Source organism: Micropterus salmoides, unplaced genomic scaffold, assembly GCF_014851395.1.
Source record: "Micropterus salmoides isolate LMB-PRFRI ecotype aquatic unplaced genomic scaffold, ASM1485139v1 Ms_hic_scaffold_18, whole genome shotgun sequence".
In the NCBI taxonomy this organism is placed as follows: domain Eukaryota; kingdom Metazoa; phylum Chordata; class Actinopteri; order Centrarchiformes; family Centrarchidae; genus Micropterus; species Micropterus salmoides.
This window is the reverse complement of record NW_024040928.1, coordinates 9,661,193-9,682,187: the sequence shown is the minus strand read 5'-3', so window position 1 is coordinate 9,682,187 and position 20,995 is coordinate 9,661,193. Positions and strand designations below refer to the sequence as shown.

At 42.1% G+C, this 20,995-nt stretch overlaps 2 protein-coding genes across 2 annotated transcripts in view; one reads left to right on the top strand and one right to left on the bottom strand.

Moving 5' to 3' along the window:
- Window positions 1-20,995, bottom strand: part of LOC119908521 (1-phosphatidylinositol 4,5-bisphosphate phosphodiesterase beta-1) — a 167,013-nt gene that overhangs the window by 122,951 nt on the left and 23,067 nt on the right. The window lies entirely within an intron of this gene.
- Window positions 14,345-20,408, top strand: bmp2b (bone morphogenetic protein 2b). Its single transcript, XM_038726269.1, has 3 exons — window positions 14,345-14,776; window positions 15,626-15,993; window positions 19,122-20,408. The coding sequence occupies exons 2-3, from the start codon at window positions 15,639-15,641 to the stop codon at window positions 20,033-20,035; spliced, it is 1,269 nt and encodes a 422-aa protein (XP_038582197.1). The 5' UTR covers window positions 14,345-14,776; window positions 15,626-15,638; the 3' UTR covers window positions 20,036-20,408.

Sequence of the window (20,995 nt, the reverse complement as noted above, 5' to 3'; positions counted from 1 at the left end):
GATATATCCTCCATAGTGTGTGTGTGTTTGTTGTGTTGCTATGTCTCTGTGGTTGTGTGTAAACAGTTAAAGTACAAGAGCATGTGAGTATATCAATGTATGTTCACGCTGTATTAATGTGTGCATGTATTGTGTGTTTCACTGAGTGGACCTCCCCCGCCATACTGCAGAGATTTTTCATCACATGAAAGCCAACAGGGGGTGGTATGCATGCAGGGCGAGTCGCTTCCATCTGCCCTGTCCACTTAAATTAGTGGCGCCTCGCATCCAGCAGCATCTGGTTCCAATATGGAGCCAGGCGGAAGGGTGGGTGCCTCACTGTGCGGCGGAAAATACAGCCTACTGTACCTTTAAATAGCCCTCAGGAGGCTAGGGACGGATGCTGGCCCTATCGCCCTATCCCAAGATTCTTTGTATCTGGCCTAACACTTCTTCCCTTTGAACGAGGACAAATGTACAATTAGGCAGGAATGCCTGCAATGCTGTTTTCCAAGCGTGTGTTCGCAGAGCTGGCTTGAGCAAATGGCGGATCGACTGGTGAGAGGTTACGCGCCGTCAACCTCCTTCACTGTTCTGCGGTGAGATGCACCGTCTGACCCTGCCCAAGCTGGGTTTCTCCGGTTCTGCTGGTCCGTGTTTGGGTTAGCCTCTTGTTGTTCTGGTTCTGCTGCAGTTTGCCGAGCCAGGTCTCTGTCAGCACTCTTCTGTGGCACAAGTCTGTAAAGATCCCTCCTCCTCCTCCCCCTCCTCCTCCTCTTCTTCTTTCCCTGGACGAGAGGCACTTCAGAGCTTACCCATAATTCAAAGGTTTCCATCTCAACCATAATTCACACTGCGCTCTACCCTAACTAAAGGGGCTGTCTGTAACTACGGTGATTGCATGTTTGTCAAACTAATTGTCAGTGCAGCAGGCTCAGGAGGAGGAAGAGAGTAGGGCCAGAAACATGATGACACTTATACACAGGACATTGCGTAACAGTATCATCCTATAGTCAGATATGATCTGTAGGATGAACATAAAAGAACAATAATGACACAGCTGTCCTAATAAATAAACACATACTGCGAAGTGTGCAAGAATGGGACATATTAGCAGATGTGAGTTGCTAGATTTGGTGGTTTACTAGTAACAGAGTTTACAGGATTCAGAAGAAATAGGTTATATCCCACTTCCAGTCACAGTGTTGTCATTGTCAAACACATTAGTAGAAGAATGTAAAGCCAAGGACAGGTAATGTAAAGAGTGACTGCACTAAATGCTGCTAAAATTATTCCAAAAAAGTTAGTAGTTTCAGTTAACTATATAAATTAGCCAAAGGATCACAGTTTGTGTTATACAACACATGTATCTCTCCTGCAATGTACTTTGACTGAAAATATATTGACAGCACAAATCCTCTTCTGTTCAAAGTACATTTTAAAATAATCAAGACCGGAAAAAAAGTCAAATTTGATGTTTACATGAAAAACATCATTAGTTTGTTAGTGTCCCTAGCACAGTGGAAAAGTTTTTTTTATAAATACATCTACTATACAGAAACCCACAAATTGTTTAAGAGGCCCTCTTGAGGCCCTCCCTTGAATTTCCTGAGCACAGGGAGTCTGTGTTTGTATTACCAATGAGGGAGGAGAACATGGAGTGAGAAACAGTGTGATCAGATAAGACTGATGACAAGGCAGAGAGAATCGATGACAAACTTTTGACAGCTTTGGCCCATGTCTTCAGACCGAGCCTGCCTGCTGAAATATAGATCGTAGTGTGCCTCCAAAACACACACACACACATACACTGTCAGATACGTGTGTAATGTGTGAGTGATTAGCCAGGCAAACCGCAGGAAAGTGCTACAGTGCCTATGTCAGAGAAGAAATGGCTGAGATTTTTGTTTTTCAAAGTGCCAGAATATATGAAATACCACCTCTGAGTATCTCAGTTGTCATAAAATCCTTGCCCTTTGACCTTATGTGTTGGAGTGCACACATGCACAGAGCAGCAATCAAAGGGCACATCCAAAACAGCAGGAGGTTAAACTTTATCTTGTAGCTTCTCAAACTGAATATTGAGAGACGTGTTTTACCTATGTAAACAGTCCACCAGCCAAAGACAACTGCCCCGCCGAAACAAGTGCTAACCACCAGGTAATTTTATTAAGTTGTGACTTCCTTTTTTCCTTCCTAACATCAGTAGTTCAGAGGTCAAGAGGATCTGTCAGCAGTGACAGAGAGGATTATGGGTGTAGGCATTCCATTGGCAGTCATTACAGCCCTCAGTCAGCACCCGGTACTCTCTCTCTACCCCTTTTTTCTCATCCTCTGTCTTTCTGTCTCTTCTCTCTCTTGTCCTCTGACAGACTAAGAAGCAATTAGTGTCACATTAGCGATATCCAGGGTATAATTCTTATTCATGCCAAAGCTACTGCTTCTTTTTCCAAATAAACAACTGCCTTGTGTGATTTTTCTGTACTTGATCGAAAATTCTTGTTTAGGAATATTAAAAATCTTTCCAATTTCAGGATGCATCAGTACAATTTTCTTGTACACTTTATGACTAAAGTCTCAATCTTGTCCATACCATTCCCCCAGAACTATTACTCTGTAGTGATATTTCCTGCTGCATTACAATCATCTTTCCAAATACAATACCAAAAGTGACGGAAAAATGAGGGCAAGCGGCGATGTGAGGTTTGGACCCCTGCTCTAGAACCCCAGCCCAGTAGGATTCCTCACATTCCAGCCCATGCTGGAGCTGGAGCTGGAGCTGGAGTTGGTAATAGATCTGAGCAGGCCTGCTGGGCTCAGAGCATTGGTCTGTCCTCCCTTCTTCAGTTTTCTGCTTTGGAAGAAGGCAGCTTTCAGACTTTCCTTGTAGGACACCTTCCTGAGAACAGCCTCAGGTACTGACATCAAAAAAGCACACATGAATAGATTTTTCTTCTTCCTTTCTGCCATCCCTCCAGTTTCTCCTCGTGCAACTGTAACAGGATAGTTGGAGTTTACATCACGGCAGAGCGAGGGGCTGGATCTTTTTGACAGTAATGCAAGGGACACTTGTTTACCTAACCTTATGGGTCACAGCGAAGTTTAGCAGGGAATGAATGACTTCATTTTAGGGTTTAAATTAAAGGGTTCCTCCTCTCTTGAACTTAAAACAGATTTGCACATGCTTTGGAATGAACACAGTACTCACTCAGTACACAGACCTTTGTACTCTGGCTGTAACTATAAAACAAAAAGAGGTAAAGAATTACAGTGATGGCAAGAATGTAGTACAATACAACTCCTGAGGTTGCACATGTTTACATACAAATATAGCATTCCTCACTGCCATTTTTTCTATCTTAGATCTTGCAAATGCTTCATACATTGTGTAAAACAATCTTTCATTCGCCCTGACATGGTGTCAGTTACTTCAGCAGTTATTGGGCTACGCCATATTTGAGGGAAATTGCTACCTTATGCGCCTTTTAAAAAAACCCACTGGGTTTTGAATGGGACCTTTTAAAAAGGGGGTAGTGTTTCATTTAGAGTTGGTGGTCATTTTGGCAATGTGATTTTACCACCAGGGAGCCTTGGAACCATTTACACTCACACATGGCATCAAGGCCTGCTGTGGTGGTGATCAAGTGCTTTGGAGATGCCTGGACACCATAAGAACACAAATTAGAGCCCATCTCTCCCGTACTTCCCCCACACCAAAATGTTCAGGCTATAGGAGCACGCTCTCCCTCTCACTCCAGCCTTTCATGCCACTAGCTCGTCAAAGAAGAATTGATTAAAGGCCCTTTTAAATGACTTCCTTTTGAGAGCTATTATTTCCCAATAACCAAAGGAGAGCAGATTGAGATCAGTAGTCTAATCTGTTGTTTCCCTCTCCTCCTTATTGGTGTTTTTGTAAGAGCCCAGCAAAAGAGCTCACCCCATTTTTCCTGTCAGTCATCGGGTTGTAATACTGGGGCTCATGGCTGTAACTTTAGACTGCTCAAGCACTCACGCACAGTCCTTTTTCAGAGAACAGAGTGAAACGAGTCACTCTCCAAACCCTCTGACAAATAACCCATGCCACAAAGAACCTGTAACTCTGCCGCCCAGGGAAAAATGCTTTGAAGCTGCAATAGAAAGGAGGGCTTCTTCACTGCGGACAGTGTAGCGCTGGGTGCAGCAGCTGAACTTAAACAAAAAGAGAGCTATTCAGAACAATAGAAATGACGATAGAACTCCTTGAACTCTTTATCCTACAAACAGAAACACAGCTACAAACTTGGAGGTTAGTGTAATGGATTCTTTCCCAGGAGGCAAACAGCAGCTATTTTGCTGTCACTGGTAGTATAAAAAGGCAAAGCAAGAATATGTTTGGAATGGCAATATGACATGCTTCCCGGTGCCAAATTGAGTTGAGAGTCAAGTTTAGCTATCAAAACACATAGCAGATGGGAAGAAGAAATGAAAAGATAAGAAGGGATGAGGACTCTTTATTCTGTGTAAGCAGAAACACCTACAGTGTCCGTCTTACTCCGGGCTCTAATCAGAACACACCATCTCCCTTTAACTTCAAACATTCCTGTAAACACCTGCTTGTATCTCACTTCTGCATCTGTGTGGGTAAATACCGCCCATTCTTGTTAGCCTATGTACAGACAGGACCTCCGCTAGCTAGCTCTGGACAGTTATTTCTTCTGTAACCATGCATCACATCAGCTTCTCAAGATGAAGCGCTTGGTGAGATGAAAAGCAGACTCTCTGGGGGTAGGGGGAACCCCGTCGTAAAGAAGAGACGTGAGAGGTGAGAAATGTGCGGTTTTGACAAACAAAAGTTAGATTCATCCAGGTGGTCCCAGACACCCTATCCAAACAGACGTCTAAGATTGAGCAGCATCAAGATTGTGTTAAAAACAATGCTGAGGTATGCTCATATCTCTCACTTTAATGATTAATCTGATCAAGCCAACTTTTCATCTGTCAACACCAATGTTCTAGGAGCTCTTTTGACTTGTCATCTGGACAAGTAATAACAAGAAATGTTGTGTCTCGCAGCAGCCTCACAATCACCCTCACAAGCTGAGACGCCTGTCTCTCAGACAGTCGTGATATACAGTACGACATGACATTAATGGTTGATCTGCTTAAAGGTCATCAGCAAGAAATTATATTTGGCAATGCTGTGTGTAAAGATCAGCTGAAAGGTGAGGTTTACATTTTTACGGGGATTCCTCTGTCCACTGCTTTGACATAATTGTTACTTTAAGGTGAGTCAAGACAGACAATTTCAAGCATTTCATGCACAGAACCAAGAACTGCCTCTAATACTCTGCATTTTTAAAACGCACACTCCGTCATTATGGCTTGGATTGGTGGCTTAGCACTTACTTTTCACTCATTGCTGTGCAGGCTCTGTGCCGGCTGTCTTTCACCTTTGCCTGTTTCATGCAACTCTGCCTGACATGCTCCGCTTGCTCCACGAGTCACCAAGTTGAGCAGATGTAAACGTAAACCCTTAGCCCCCTGTGCCACTGAGGCGCGAGATGTGACTTTTCTCTCCAAAATGCTGCTTTCAGCATTGATTTCAAGCGTCAAAGTGCCAGCGAGTTTTAAACCAGGAACCGCAGATGACTTTTCTAACAGTAAGACAAAGCTGGCTTTTGTGCCTTGGTTCTGGGAGGCCGCACACTCTTGTCATGTACATGTGAAATTAATTAGGAGGAAATACTAAAACACTTCGGTGGAAATTGCTTTTCACCAGATGTTCTACATATGAGGATCAATTTAGTATTCTTAGCATAGAAAATGACTATATAACTTTGCTTGCGTCTTTGATGAAAGCCAATCTGTCACTCAAGGCACATAAAAAGAAGTCAGGGTTATATGCTACTGTTTGTTCCACTTTATGGAGTCTTAGGTAATGTGATTACTTAACCAGGTTAGGAAAACAGAATGTTTCATTCTGGAGTAAAATTCAACATACTAACAAGAGGCCCAGTGTTCCTCAATGATCCATGCATAAACCGAACGAGTGGTCTTTTCCTTGTCCCCTGCCCCAAATGGAGAGAGGCCAAATAATCACGGATAAATCATTGTCGGATGGGCGATCATAACAGAGGTGTTTAGGTAAGTCTGCAGCTGACATCTTATATGTCATGCATATGTTTTTAATGTGTTCTGGAAAAGAACCAGCCTTCACACACGTCTGTTTGTGGCGCTGTGGCAAAACGCCATGATATGGATACAAAAAGCACTGCATGCAATGACAAGCCAAGAGCCAAGATAAATTGGGAAATCAGAAAATCTTATTTCTTGTCTTCCGTTTACATTGCCTGCTCTGCTGCACAATGTCAAAGATGTGTGAGCAATAAAGAAACTACTTTGAGATAGCTGACAAATTTAAACATCAAGAAGAACAGTGTAGATAAAAAAAACTTCTCAGTATTGTTGCGTTTGTTCAAGCTTAGTCATCCACTCTTATTGTAACTGACAAAACACACACTAATCTCCAATCCCTGAAGCATTTTAATTGTTGTCCTCATGTACATGTCTTACATTATGAGACTGAGTAAGCACGTTTGCAGGATATAATATCCTGGCTTCTGGAAGAGAGCTGGCCTGGCTGTCTGAGGCAAAGTGACTACACAGTGAAATCCAGCAGCTCTCCCCATAGCTTCTGTAGCTCTGTGTATATTCAATAGAATCCAAGCCATCTGGAGTCTGTTTATTGTATTACAAATGACACATAATGATAATCTGGCATGTGATGAGAGAATGTGAATTACAGACAGGGGGCATGAAACAGGTATTAACCTTCATTTGATTTCCTTTAAGGAAGACATTTAATTTAAGGCCACATTTTATGTACCTGATTATTCATTACAGTAAGCTCGCCCATAATCGTATGAAACAGGATAAACAGAGGAAACCGCCAATTAAATCACATTCCAGGGAAGATTGGGGGGCTTACTGTATACAGAACAGTTAGTTTAGTGACATAAATATTTACACAAACTGCCACGAATTAAGACAAATGTTACCAGGAAATAGGCTACATTGTGAGGGGCCAGAGCAAGGGTTTGTCTAAATTTATTGGCCTCTGTTGAGTCCCAAATTTTTGAAAACTGTTTCCCAGTTTTTCAAAGTGAATGAAGCAAGACAACTGTCGTAGCTCTGTGCGAGTCAACACAGTTAATCATCTTGCTACGCCTGTGCATGTAACATTATGTGCTTTTCCTTCAAATGTTGAGAGCTTAATGTGATGTGAACATTCATTTTCCATTGACATTTACAGCAAATACTAACATGGATCATGGATCTCAGGCAGACAGAGAGAGAGAGAAAAAGAGAGGGAGAGAGATGGGCGGAGAAATGAATAGTTGCATCAGACTGGCCCTAGTAGAAGTTAAAGATACATACTGCATGCCCAGGGAGTGGATGTCAGTTAAATGTTTATACAGCTGCTCTGAAGATTATTATTATCATGAAACCACACAGCTATAATGTCATTCTGTGGATGCCAGAGTACAATCAAGTCCTCCCTATAGCCTAGTAGCCTCCTCTCCCCCACTTCCCCCCCATCAGACAACCCTGCTGTTCCGCTCCCTCCAGGCTGTACGGCTGGGATCAGACTCAGCACGACACCATGATAATGAAATGTGACAATGAAATGGGTTTGTTCCGGACTAACTTCAACCATGTGAAAGCCAGTGTTTTGCATTTTGCTACAGCTGTATATATTTGTATAAAGATGTTGTAGATTTTTTTTACACCACAGCTGCAATGCACAGCACTGATAATAACTGTGTAGGTGTTCAAATCAAGGGAAAGAAAAGAAAATGAACTAATTATTACTGTAGATAAGTAATGTTTTCCTAACAATAGCAACATTTAGATTATAATTACTCTGTTCTTCATGTCAGAGGTGACCTATTTAGAAAACAAAGTCTTAAAGACTATAAAAATGTTGTGCTAAAACATTAACATCACAGCAAGTATGTAATGACATGTAATGTCTGCTCTTACAATGTTGCACCACTAGTGTAGTTTAGCTGCAATCAACATCCAGTTTCTTTAATATCACCCTTATACCTGCAGTAACTGATTTTGTTGGCCACTTGGGGGCAGCAGAAAGAAGCTATAAACATAAAAAAAACAAAACATGAACGCTACTGCTACTTGTTTCTGCCTGTCCAGTAAATGTAAGTCCAAAATTCCCTCTGTTTTTGTTCTGTTTTGGTCTCTTCCAGCTCCTTAGAGAAATTTCTGCTATTAAGCAGCAAAATGCGCAGCAAAATGCGCAGCTATGTTCACTAGCTAGTGGCTAACTTTGACGGTTTGGACATTCACATTAGACATGGTCATTTGATCCCATGTTGATTAGAGCAGCTTTAACAAACACAAAATGTTGTTTAGCCGCAAATGTATTTTATCAATACATGTGAAACTGTACGTTTTTTGGTAAAAATGGTGCCTGAGAAAGAAATGTTGTCATGCTAATAGGGGTTGACTGTAGCTGGGCAATGAATTCCTACTGGTTATTGAAGAAAGCAGAACATTTTTCCATCCAGTATTGGTTGTATTTGAGACATTTTTGCTTCTTTAAAAGCAATGACATGCATCTCTTTAGCAAATATTATCTACATACAAAGAATTGCTTATCATAGCTTTTGGTGTTTAATCTCTTTGTGAATATTTCCAATTGTTAATATACTGTCCTTGCTCTGTTTGATAGTTCAGCTTTGTCTAACCTTCCCAGTATCTAATCTCACAATTGATAAAACCCCCAGAGTCAAGAAATTTCTTACGTCATGCAGTGGTCTAATCTCATGGTGTGTAGCTGAAATGTAGTTTTGTGTAAGTGAAGAACATGTGAAGCTACAGTGCGTGGTACTGCTTATGGCTTGACACTGCGGATGAAGCATATGAAGAGTGTTGCTCTCACCTAGCGAGTGATTGAAAACGCTGTCAGTTTGTGTTTGCCTGTGAAGGTCACAACACTTTTATCAGGATGTTTCTATTTGTGTTTTTGGTTTCCTTAACCCTTAAAGGACCTACATTTTACACTTCTGCATTACTTAGCTGCATGCACATATTAACATGTCTAAAACCCAGAAGCGTTAGCATTGAGAGCAAGCAATGATTCCAGCAAGTATTACATTAGATCTACATAAACAACTATTAATTGAAACCATCTTTGTCATCTGATTGCCTCTCATGTATAGATACTTGCTAAGTGTTTTCCTTCCTTCCTTGGTCTGTAAACAGCTGCTTGTGCTTAAGCGGTAAAATGTAAATCTTGACGCTGGCTGTTTATGTAGCTCAAGCTTCTAATCATGCAGACATATAATTGAGTGACGCATGGTGTCTTTATGAGTGGAGCTGCATTCAAAGGGCAGATCCCTGTATTTATGTCTCTCTCTCTCTCTCTCTCTCTCTCTTTCTCTCTAAAATGGAAGTAACTGCCTCTCATCCCAACTAGCTTGCTAAATGAAGCATGTGTTTATATCACTCCTATTGTGAGTTGCTGAAGTGTGAGGTCCGTACAGAGCTAAACGTTTTTCGTACTGGTATACTGATTTTATAGCTGTGTTGTGGTATTACTGTTATATAATCAGAGAACCAGGCATCAAACTTCACCTTGTTCAGTAGTGTGTAAGAACAAGTAACGAGGACATGGTTCTGACATCAAAAGACATGTGTCTCATAAATACAAGTCAATATGTCAATTTTTCTGATATGTGACAGAGGACTTAAAATCTAAATATGCTTTTTGGTTTAATAAAAAACAATCAAAAGTGATTTCACAATATGACAATTACAGTGATATCTATATCAAATGGAACTGATAAATACAACATACTGTGAATCTGGATAACGGAGGCTGATCAAAGCTCCCCTGTCCCCTATTTACACAGAAAATTAAAACAAACAAATAAAGAGCGTGCCAATTTGGCAAATTATGCACAGCTTCTAGTCAATGACCAACCTCAACGTGCTTCTCAATCTTTCAAACATGCAAGCAAGGTTTGGACCCTCTTTTGTGATCTCTGAGAGGCCATATAATCTGGAGGTGGACTTGTTGCTCAAATTAGTGGGTAGAGAAGTGTGCCACATGTTCAGTATCCATAAATATTGACTCTGGCTTTCTAGCTGGCCGTCTCTGACCTTGGTGGGTTTCCATTTCGGGACCAAACTATATCAAATGTGTCCCATTTCCCCACAATCTCTTTCATGCACCATGTGCACGTGCTCGGCATAGCCCAGCAGTCGTGCTTCTGCTGTCAAACACATGTGGATTGATGAAGTTTTTACTGGTTTTCAAATTAAAAAGCCTACTTTGATCGAGCGTTGAATTAGAGGTGAGTCATGGCAACTAATTGTTCCCTGGTTTTCGAGCAACATCTCTGAAGATTATCTCCTTGTAGGTATGGAACAATGTGTTAAGACTACATCAGGCTCAAGGCAGAGGAATGCAGGCCCTGTGTCTAGCCAAGCTGCTGTTAACAGCAGGTGAAAGGCTAATAGTTGGATCTGCAGTGTCATCTCAGGGCTTCGTCTGCCCCCTGACTCCTGGAATGTACGTGATGACAAGAGAAGGCCGCGCCATCCACATCATGCGTACACACAGACACACAGACACACAGACACACACGGCACATGGCACACATACCGTGGCATGCAAAGAAATGAGCATGTACATATCTCTGGTGAGCAGAGGACAATAAACCATGTCTTCTTCTCTTCCTCAGGATTTACTTATTAAAACAACAAAACACATTCTATCCTAATCTCCCTCAAATAACCTCAAATATCCCCCCTTCAATAGATTCATTATACTTTTGTTATAAGTGTTATGTGTTACACGTTGTTCTCCCTTACGGGGGTTTCCATACAAGAAAAAGATACATCTATTATTTGAAGCAAAGTACGTGATGGTGGTTTACTGTATATTATTCTTTTGGTTACTGAAGATGATTTCCCCAAAGGGTGAAGGATGAATGGAAATACCATTGAAAATATCTGACTTTCAAATTATTAGAAAAATATACTATATGCAGGTGAGTGTCTGTGTGTTTCAATAACCTGAACTTTAGCTCCAAATTGTCTTACAGAGAGAGTCAGAGAGGGTTAATAAATTGCGATGACATGTGTAAGAACATAACATAAAGAAAAGGAGAGAGTCAAACAGCAACCAGAAATGGGACAAAATAGGGTGATTCATGACAGAGAGTGTTCAGTTGTGCTCGTAAGCAAAGCCCCGGGGGTTGGATCAGAGGCTGGTCGTATTAGTCCTTACGCTGGAACATAAGGAATTCTAAGAACTCCAGTTTAATCTGATAACAATGATGTATAGCTAAATGACCGTTATGTGAATGTACAGATACTCTAATGCATTGTTTTTCAATCCACCTGTGGGTTATGGGAGATTTTGAAGATATTTGCTTCCCTGTATATGTTCCTGCAGCCCATAAAGTTAAATGTCACTTGTTGTTTAAAGTAACAGAACTCCTTCACATTTCTGTGTATGGTAAAGAAATTTTTATCGCAACAGGATCTGTGAAAACTGAGTAACTGCTGTACCACCATAAACACTGAGTATATATGTTACAGAAATATTATGGAATTGAGCTTAGACATAAGTGTGGGAAACCCTGTACAGCATTTGCGCTTGTTTTGACAACACTACATTTTCACTTGAATAATGTTTCCCTCTTCCTATAAGCTGTTGGACAAGAGAGTAGAACATCTAGATTTATTGCCAGAAAAAAAAAACGTTTGTAAACCACTGTCCTAATGGGCCGGATGACACTGTAGTGTTAAAGAACAGCGGAGATCCATGCGAGCACCACTGTCTTGACAATTTTATGCTGTAACTTTAAGACTGCTATCATCACAAACGAAGGCCTGCTGGAAGGAAATAATGGCGCTAGTGATGGTGGTGGTCGTGCCGGGTTAACGCTGTCTGGCTGAATCACAGTTTAACCTCTCAGAGCCCTCCTCAGTAGGTCGTTCATTTGTGTTTAAGATAGCATATCTCTACCTGCCCTCTCTGGCTGCCTGAGTTTTGCTCTGTGATGTTGTCCTTTCAATCAGCATGTAATTGGATCAGTGGCAACGGTAGATAAGAATGATGTATCTGGCCCAAAACAATCATATATACAGTATCAGAGCCGCATGACCTTCTCAAACCACTCTGGGCATCTCTCATCAAGTCCCTCAGCAGCCTTGGCCTGACACAAGCTGCGCCAGGCTTGCAGAGTCTGTTCCTGGTTTCATCTCACTTTTTAAGACTCATTTATACAAAATAGCTTTTAACGTGTGGTGTGTAATTTATTTCTTCATTAATCGCACATTGATTTCTTTTATGTTTTAATCGTTGCACACCACTGTGTGTGATGCTTTTTTTTTTTTCTTGTCTATGTTTTACATTGAAGAGCTATACAAATAAAGCTATTATTAATATTATTAAAATTACAGTATACTTGTACGTGCACTACAAACACACACCATCATATGCCCATCATTCCAAACCCCACCTATAAATATACAGAAAGAGAAATAGGCAGAAAGCATCAGATAAAGCCCTCTCTTTCTAATCCTCTCACTCGGGTAATTAAAGATGCTCACAGCTTACTGTGTGAGACCTATCCCCTAATCTAAAGCATCTGAATGCCAAGCAGCTTTTACCTGGGTTTGGGTTTAGAGTACTCGGTTCACCAAGTGGTGTTTTGGCAATAGCAGAGACCCAACTATCACTGCCAACAGATTAACTCGACAATAGAGCAAATCTTAGCAGTATGAATGAATTAACATGTTCTCTCATACCGTGACTTTATGAATGAACGGGGAAAATAAATGAATGAATGAAGCGGACTGGAATAACTTATTTGGAAAAGATTGGATAGAAGGTATGTGTCACCTTTAACTGACTTTATGCAAATAAGCATAAGAGATTCACCACCGAAAAAGTATCAAATCAAAAGTGTTTGGATCCAGCGAGGGAAGGCCACGAAACAGTGCACCCTGCCACTCAGGTAACGGCACGCACCCACTGGCCTCTCTGTATTTTAATTGCTAAGTGGATGATCCGGGATTATCCCTCATAAAATGTTATTGTCCTGGAAGGAGACAAAGATATCTTGTGATCTCTGTGGGATTTAATCTTTTGCCATCTCTCCGAAGAAAACAGGCCCAGTGCTTTGGCCAAAACACAGCCGCTTGCCCCACCATCATCACCTAATGGAAGTCACTAGAGGGAATTTATGGGGGCTTTTCTTATGGAGATGACCCTAACATTAATGCTGTTGACTACACTCCACAGGCTAAAAACAATGCAGCAACGCCTATCTCACCCCTCTTTGCCACTGAGAGCATGTAATGTACAAATACAGGTACTCTCCAAAGTCTAGATGATTCTTTCAAACATAAACGAACAACATTTCACTTAGATTAAGAAAAAGAATATATTTTGTATCAGACCAAAGCAGTCTCTTTGAGAGATTTTGTTGTGAGCAGAGTTTCAAAATGTGGAGTTTTACTTAAACTAAGTGAACAAATATGGCCTTCCTACTCTCGAAGACTCTCTCACTCAACGTCGAGCTTGAAATTGGAATGAAATGAAAAGGTGAATCCAGCCAGGAGGAAGCATGTATAAATCAGCTCTGGTGTCAGACACACATGTACAAGTACCCCCACGCACATAGTGAAGTTCAGCGGGAGGATGTGATAGTCCCTCTGAGGGGTCTAATCCTTTGAAACCACAAAAGCAACATATTGTGATGCAATTATCTATTAGCCTTAATCCAAAAGCTAAAGTCTGATCCAGCTATTAACACCTTGATCAACGATCTATTTATGAAACAGCATGATCTGACATGTTTTCTTTTTTTTTTTGCTCTGTGTGGTCAAATGGACAGGAATATTGCACCACCTAGGGACTGTAACCCTTGCCATTTTGATGTTAAGCAAACAAACGATTGCTATTCCTATATATGGAAAAATCATCCCAAAAACACAAACAACTAAAAGCAACAGTATGGTTTTAACTGTTGACTCTGTAACTATTTTTATGGTGTGAATTTTCCAGGATATGTGAAGACTCCTTTGTAATAAGATTAGTGTTTTTTTTATGTATATTTTCTGATGGTTCACAAAAGTTCTGAGATCATGAGAAGGGGGCCAACGGGGTCACCAGCATTTTGTGGAATCATTTAATTTTGCTAAAATGTAAATTAGGAATTTATTCAAAGTAGGGACTGTATTAAAAGATTAGAGCTCCGCAGGAGGTTCTTTATAGTAGACAAATGATTGACAGCCCCCAGTGACATCACTGTACAACAAAAAGAGTCGCCAGGGGGAAGAGAAGGCACCAATCAATTCAACCACTACGCTGTGGCGCACAGAGGAGAGGCGACACGCTCCCCAACTCGAAGCCACAACGTCCAAGGAGCGACACTTGAGTGCGCTTATCTCTCTTAAAGGCAGCTTCGCTCAATTTTTGTCTCAGCGAATTGTTCTCTTTTGAAGATGTTCAACCAAGATGCTTTATACTTAGATCGATCCTGCCTACGCAAACTCGCTTCCTCATAGACTTAACATATTTTTCCTTACTTTCCGTGCTGACCAAGACCTACCCCGAATTGCAGCTGGTGAGAATATGTGCGAGAGGCGATCAGCGAAGGGCATGGGCTGTCTTTGGTCCCCCAAGGAGAAGCAGCGTGGATTAAACAGGAATTAATGTGGAATTTATCGGAGCACAAAGGTGGAACGACGACCGGACACAGCGCTTCCTCGTCAGGTAAAATAAGGCTGATGGACTTAGTTGATGAAGTTTTCTAAAGTCAATCCTACGAATGTTAACAGGTATAAAATATCTTGATTCACGAGCAAACGTTAACTTTACAACTGGAAATCGACAGTTCTCCCACTATAAGCTCATAGGGTGTGTGCGTAAAAGTCAAAGTGTTCCCATTTTGAACCTCGGGGAAAACGCTGTGAAATGCAGTTAAAAAGTTGCTTCTTTGGAGGTAGTGCTACTCATATGATATTTCGTTTTTGATGTTTTTGATGTCTTGTCCCGGGCTACATCTGGCTCTGGTACGCACGTCAGATCTAACACCTGCGAGGCTCTTTAAGTAATTCTATCCCTTGTGATTATACATGACCGTCAAAGCCTGTGCTTGTAGCACTGTCTGACTGCCTCTCCTGCTGCTGTGTATCCCAACTCTTTTCCTGACAACATTCTTTCATGTTTCGTGTGGTCCTTCGGGCCACGCACACTTGTATTTCTTTTAATATCACGTCATTAAACACGACTTCTTATATCTTCTAATTGGAGACTTTTTGTCTGTAGTCTCTCCCGCAACTTTCTTTGATTTCTGTTTCTGTTCATGTTAAGATCAATCTTCTGTTTCAGTTAGATACGCTATACTGCCGGCGGCGTTATATTCGCAGCCCACTTTTTTTGTTCTAGCTACTTCAAAGTGAAGAAGTGTCTTCCCTTTTTAACCTGCTCTCCTTCAATCATTCCTACTGTACGGGGATCACACACAGTTTAGGGAATGTTGCAGTGAAGCCCCTGCGGTGTCCATATCTCATGTCAATACCTCAGCGCCAGTGTATTGACAGAAACCAACTTTCTCCACAGGGACTGACTGATCATGGTCGCCGTGGTCCGCTCTCTCATGGTACTGCTGCTCGCTCAGGTGTTGCTGGAAGGTGCTACGGGACTTATCCCCGAGGTCGGCCGGAGGAAATACAGCGAATCCGGGAAGCAGGCCCCAGAGCAGTCGGAGAGCGTCCTCAACGAGTTTGAGCTTCGGCTTCTCAATATGTTTGGACTGAGGCGCAGGCCGACCCCGAGCAAGCAAGCCGTGGTGCCGCAGTACATGGTGGACCTTTACCGCATGCACTCAGCAAACGGAGACCACAGCATTAAACGACCCAAGAGCATGGGGAAACACGCAGAGAGAGCCGCCAGCAAGGCCAACACGATTAGAAGCTTTCACCATGAAGGTATGTATTAGTGACATACCTTTACCTGTCAGCCGGAGAGCTCCTCGGCTCTCTCAGACAACACAAACCTATGTTTAAACATGACTCAGAACGTCAAGACTGAACTTCAGAGTCTTCAGTGTTTTATGGAGCGTTAGTCAGTTACAGGTGGCACGCGTCAAATTTATTTGCAACTCTTTAATAAGTTTGCGATTGCTTTAAACCCACTGACATAATTACAAACAAGTATCTCATGCGCAATTAAAGCAGCTTATAGCTCTCATATATGTAGTGATGCAACCTTTAACCAGACATTCCCCTGGCGCAGCTGTCACAGGCTTCAAAAACATCAAGGGGCGGTGGTATCCCTGGGGTAATTTGTTTCTTAATAATTGATGGTGTTTGCGTGGGCACTGAAAACAGTTTTTCCAGACACGCACCACAGGAGTAGGATAAAGGGCGGTGTGCCATTGCGCAGGTGATAGTCATCACCCTGTTACTTCAATAACACACGACATGACATTATACTAACACGCATTATGACCAAGTCATCCTGTCAGACTGAATTCTGAGTCATTTTAACGGGACAGAAATTAGTCCTTAGTAAAGCTCGAAGGAGGGGTTGCGCGCCTTATTCTCTCCAAATCACCCCTCTTTCCGCGCTGTGCGCCATTACGCACGTTCCAATAACACCATAATTGCTCACTTAGTTTATTTTCTGGATACGGGCTGACTGTTGAATTCAGTGTTTCAGTTCAATTGCATTTTACTTCGAAGGCAACATATGCTGCTCAGATGATTAAGGCTTACACATTGAAGATTCATAGATGCTGGATAAAATGCATTAGTTCCTAAGTCATACACTATATGTTAATACAATGTTGCTGATGTGATGATCTAACAGGTGCAATTTAAACATAAGGGATGCTTTCTTGATATATTCAGTTTAACTGCTGAGCGGATGCACCTGGTCATAATATCTTATATGTGATAAAAAAATAACTATTACTGTCAAACATGTAGCAACTCTTTATCTACCATTCAATTTGCTATGGCCCATGTTTCATATTTAACAACATACAAGTTGAGTCCATAGGGGCTCTGCACAGAGTCCTTATACATAGTCCCAAGTGTTTGAGTGGGGAAGTTTCCATCAGGGGTGAGTCAGAGGGGTGGTTGAGTGGTTGCTTGGGTGCTCTCCAGAGGCCTAGTGCAATGACACCCAGTGGCTACACTGACACACTACAAACAAGCCTGGCCGGGGCAGCCAGGCTGAGTGACTGCTCCCTGGCCACTACTGGAAACCTCTGCACCAGGCCAGCACACACCTTGACACCACCGGCCATTACGAATGTGTTCAGACTGTGTTTACATATGCTCCCCAGGCTTTTTCATCCTATGTTAACAGAGCTGCAGGGCTGTTAGTCTTCCCATGTCAAGAGACGTGCAATTGATGGCTACTCCGTATAATAAGCATGTATCTACAGATGTAAGTGCAGCACATCAAAGCAAACAGCTCTAATCATTCATCACATCTGCCTGCTGATATTAATTTCACTAGGATAATTAGTTTCACTGCTATCAGTTTTCAAAAATAACCATTTCCCATGCCAAATAGAACATTTCCACTATTACAGAGGAAGTGACTGCCAGAGACAGGTCCGTGATGAATGACCCAACATTAGCCTTTATCTTTTTATTTTGGCATGCAGTGCAAAAAGAAATTAGGAATGTTGGTACACTCATATCTGTGGTTCACACGTTTTTGACAAGCCTCAACTTGTTCACACAGCCCTTCCTCAGAGGAGAGACAGGCGGAGGGAATGAGAACGCTTCTGCAGAAAGAAACAGAGAAGGAGTGACAGAGAAGGAGACAGAAAGAAAAGAGGATTTGGGGCTAAGAGAACAGAGGGAGAATGGGATTTGGGAGCTGAGGAAAGAAAGAAAGAGAGGGATTGGGGACAGAGGATAGGGAACGCGAGACAGGGGGCTTTCCCACATCAAATGAGAAGTGATAGGCCTAATTGAGGTCTTTGTGCCTCTGGAGGGAGGTTTAGGATGAGATGGTGGAATTTCCTAAATGCCTCCTTTGAAACAGCACAGAGTTCAAAGTTTGTGTTTATTTTACCACACCAAACAGATTAAAACATGTGTCTGTGCATCATCTATGAACTTCATAAAGAGTTCAAAGTGGGGCTGCCTCAAAGAAAATTGCAGCTTTCACTAAGATTTCTTTCATTTACTGTACATTATAGAGGGGAATGCCAATGAGCTTATGTATATATATGACTTTCATGTGCCTCAGGACGGTAATCTTTCGGAAAGGATAGCATTTACAGGCTTAGAACTGTTAGCACAATTGAATAATACAATTTCAATCATTGTTTACTCAGCTTTCCATTTGTGGTCTATAGATTTACTCCAGAATTTAGATATTTACAAGTGATGAAGAGCTGGCCAGTTCTGTAAAGGTTAATGCAACAGCTGGCATAAATGTTACCATTTGTGTACGTAATAAATTTTACATTGACTTCCATATTGCATCTTTGATAATCCTTCAATATATGGTACAACTTCTTTTCATGTACATTGATATTTAGGAATTGCCAATTCTTGGCTGCTACAGCAGAGCAGCCAATTCTCATATATGAGAATTGGCTGCTCATTTTGAAGGCAGGCTGACTAGCATGCTTGATCTTATCAACAGATGGAAGCGCACTGCTTTCATCTTCTGACATTTAACCAGGTAAATTTATGAGCATGACACTAATGACCGTATTACATCACCATGAGAATTTGCCTGCTATTACACTGAGTTCTGCGTGCAAAGTGTTGATGTGTGTGTTATGCCTGTGTGACAATGGCCCACAGCCACTCAATATAACCACGTGGCAGCTTGGCTGTGTGTGCGGGTGAATGTGTGTGTGTGTGAGTGAGAGAGAAAGAGAGAGAGCAAAAGAAACCATGGGAGAAACCATCCAGGGCCAACGTTTCCCTGCTCACAGTGATTCTATGGAGCCAGCTAGGCTTTAATCATATACGTTGTTTCTCATTCTTTTATCATGCATAAACTCTTTGTTTCATCCTTGGCATGCATTTCACACCCCAATCTTCTTACACTGTGTTTGTCTCTGTGCTATCTCTTCTAGAGTCTATGGAGGCCCTGGCCAGCCTGAAAGGCAAAACAACGCAGCAGTTCTACTTCAACCTCACTTCTATCCCTGATGAGGAGCTCATCACCTCTGCGGAGCTGCGGATCTACAGGGATCAGGTCATGGGAGATGCAACCCCCTACAACAGCTCCAAAAACAGCAGCACCAATGATAGTGCTCCTGCAGGTGGCTTCCATCGTATCAACATTTATGAGATATTTGGAGTTCCTGCCACTCAAGGTAGGGATCCTCTGGCACGTCTGCTGGACACTCGGCTGGTGCAGGACTCTTTGAGCCGCTGGGAGAGCTTTGACGTCAGCCCCGCTGTATCTCAGTGGACCTCTGGGAATGGCCACAACCATGGATTCATGGTGGAGGTGCTTCACCCAGGGGAGGGGGATACGGATGGGGAGCATGCAGAGAGACATAGTAGGCACGTCAGGGTGAGCCGGTCCCTGCACCAGGACCAGGACTCTTGGTCTCAGGCTCGGCCTCTGCTGGTGACGTATGGCCATGACGGCCGTGGGGACTCGGTACTCCACACACGGGAAAAACGTCAGGCGGCACTCCGCAAACAACGCAGGAAGCACCAGCACAAGGCCAGCTGCAAGAGACATGCCTTGTATGTGGACTTCAGTGATGTGGGGTGGAACGAGTGGATAGTGGCACCCCCTGGCTACCACGCCTTTTATTGCCAAGGGGAATGTCCGTTCCCCCTAGCAGACCACCTCAATTCTACCAATCATGCCATTGTGCAAACGCTGGTCAACTCAGTCAACTCAAACATCCCCAGAGCCTGTTGTGTGCCCACTGACCTCAGCCCCATCTCCCTGCTCTACTTGGATGAATACGAGAAGGTCATCCTGAAAAACTACCAAGATATGGTCGTGGAGGGATGTGGCTGCCGGTGAGAAACTGACAGTGGAATGGATAGAAAGAAAAGAGTGGGCAAGAGAGACTGAAAAAGACATCAGAGGTTAATATGGACACCCGGTTTCCCAATGAAGACGTTTATTTATATGAAAGAAAGAAAAAACAGAGCTATTGTGGAAGAAGAAAAAATAGATATATGAATATATTTATGTCTACGTAAAGTTGGGAAAATAAATATTTTAATCAGAGAAATATTACTTTACTGGTCTTGAAAAAGTATTTCTGATGTACATTTCGAAATGGGTGCAATACCACATGAAGTATAATGCTCAGATTTTTATTTTGTATTTATTTCTATTATAACCACTTTATTTGTAAATAAATGTGTATTTATCGTGAAAAAAACGTCGTCACTCCAATTTTCCAAGATCGGCTACAGTGGAACCAGCCATTGTTTATGTATCTATGTCAGGGGCCAACATGTGTGGCTGGCATGAATAACAAGAGTTTCAAATTCTGACCGAAATTAGCTGCAAAAATAGAACACCTGACAGAAAGCTCACACTACACTGATTGCAAACCAAGCATTGAACTCTTTTGGTAAATGTAATTGGAAACTAACAACAATAGAAGTGTAGAGGGGAAAGTGACAGAGCCGGGTCAGGGTGGAGTAATGAACTGCAGTAGGGTGTAGGGTCACATGACGGGAGTGACAAGTTACAAGCCCACAAATGTGATAGACTCCCATGGGAGGATTAGAAAAACACCAGAGCATGTTTTCATGCATTACATGTCACTGCAAAGATCCCTGGGAAGGTTTGTCCAGAAGCTAGCTCCTATGTTTTTTTTGTTCCTAACCAATATTAACGAAGGGAAAAAAAGGAACCTGTTATAAAGGTCTGACAGGACGCAAGGTTTATTTATGGTGAGATTTAAGACTAAAAGATTGCAAACTGTGGCAGAGAGACACACCAACAGTCTCTCAGAAAGAAAAGAGC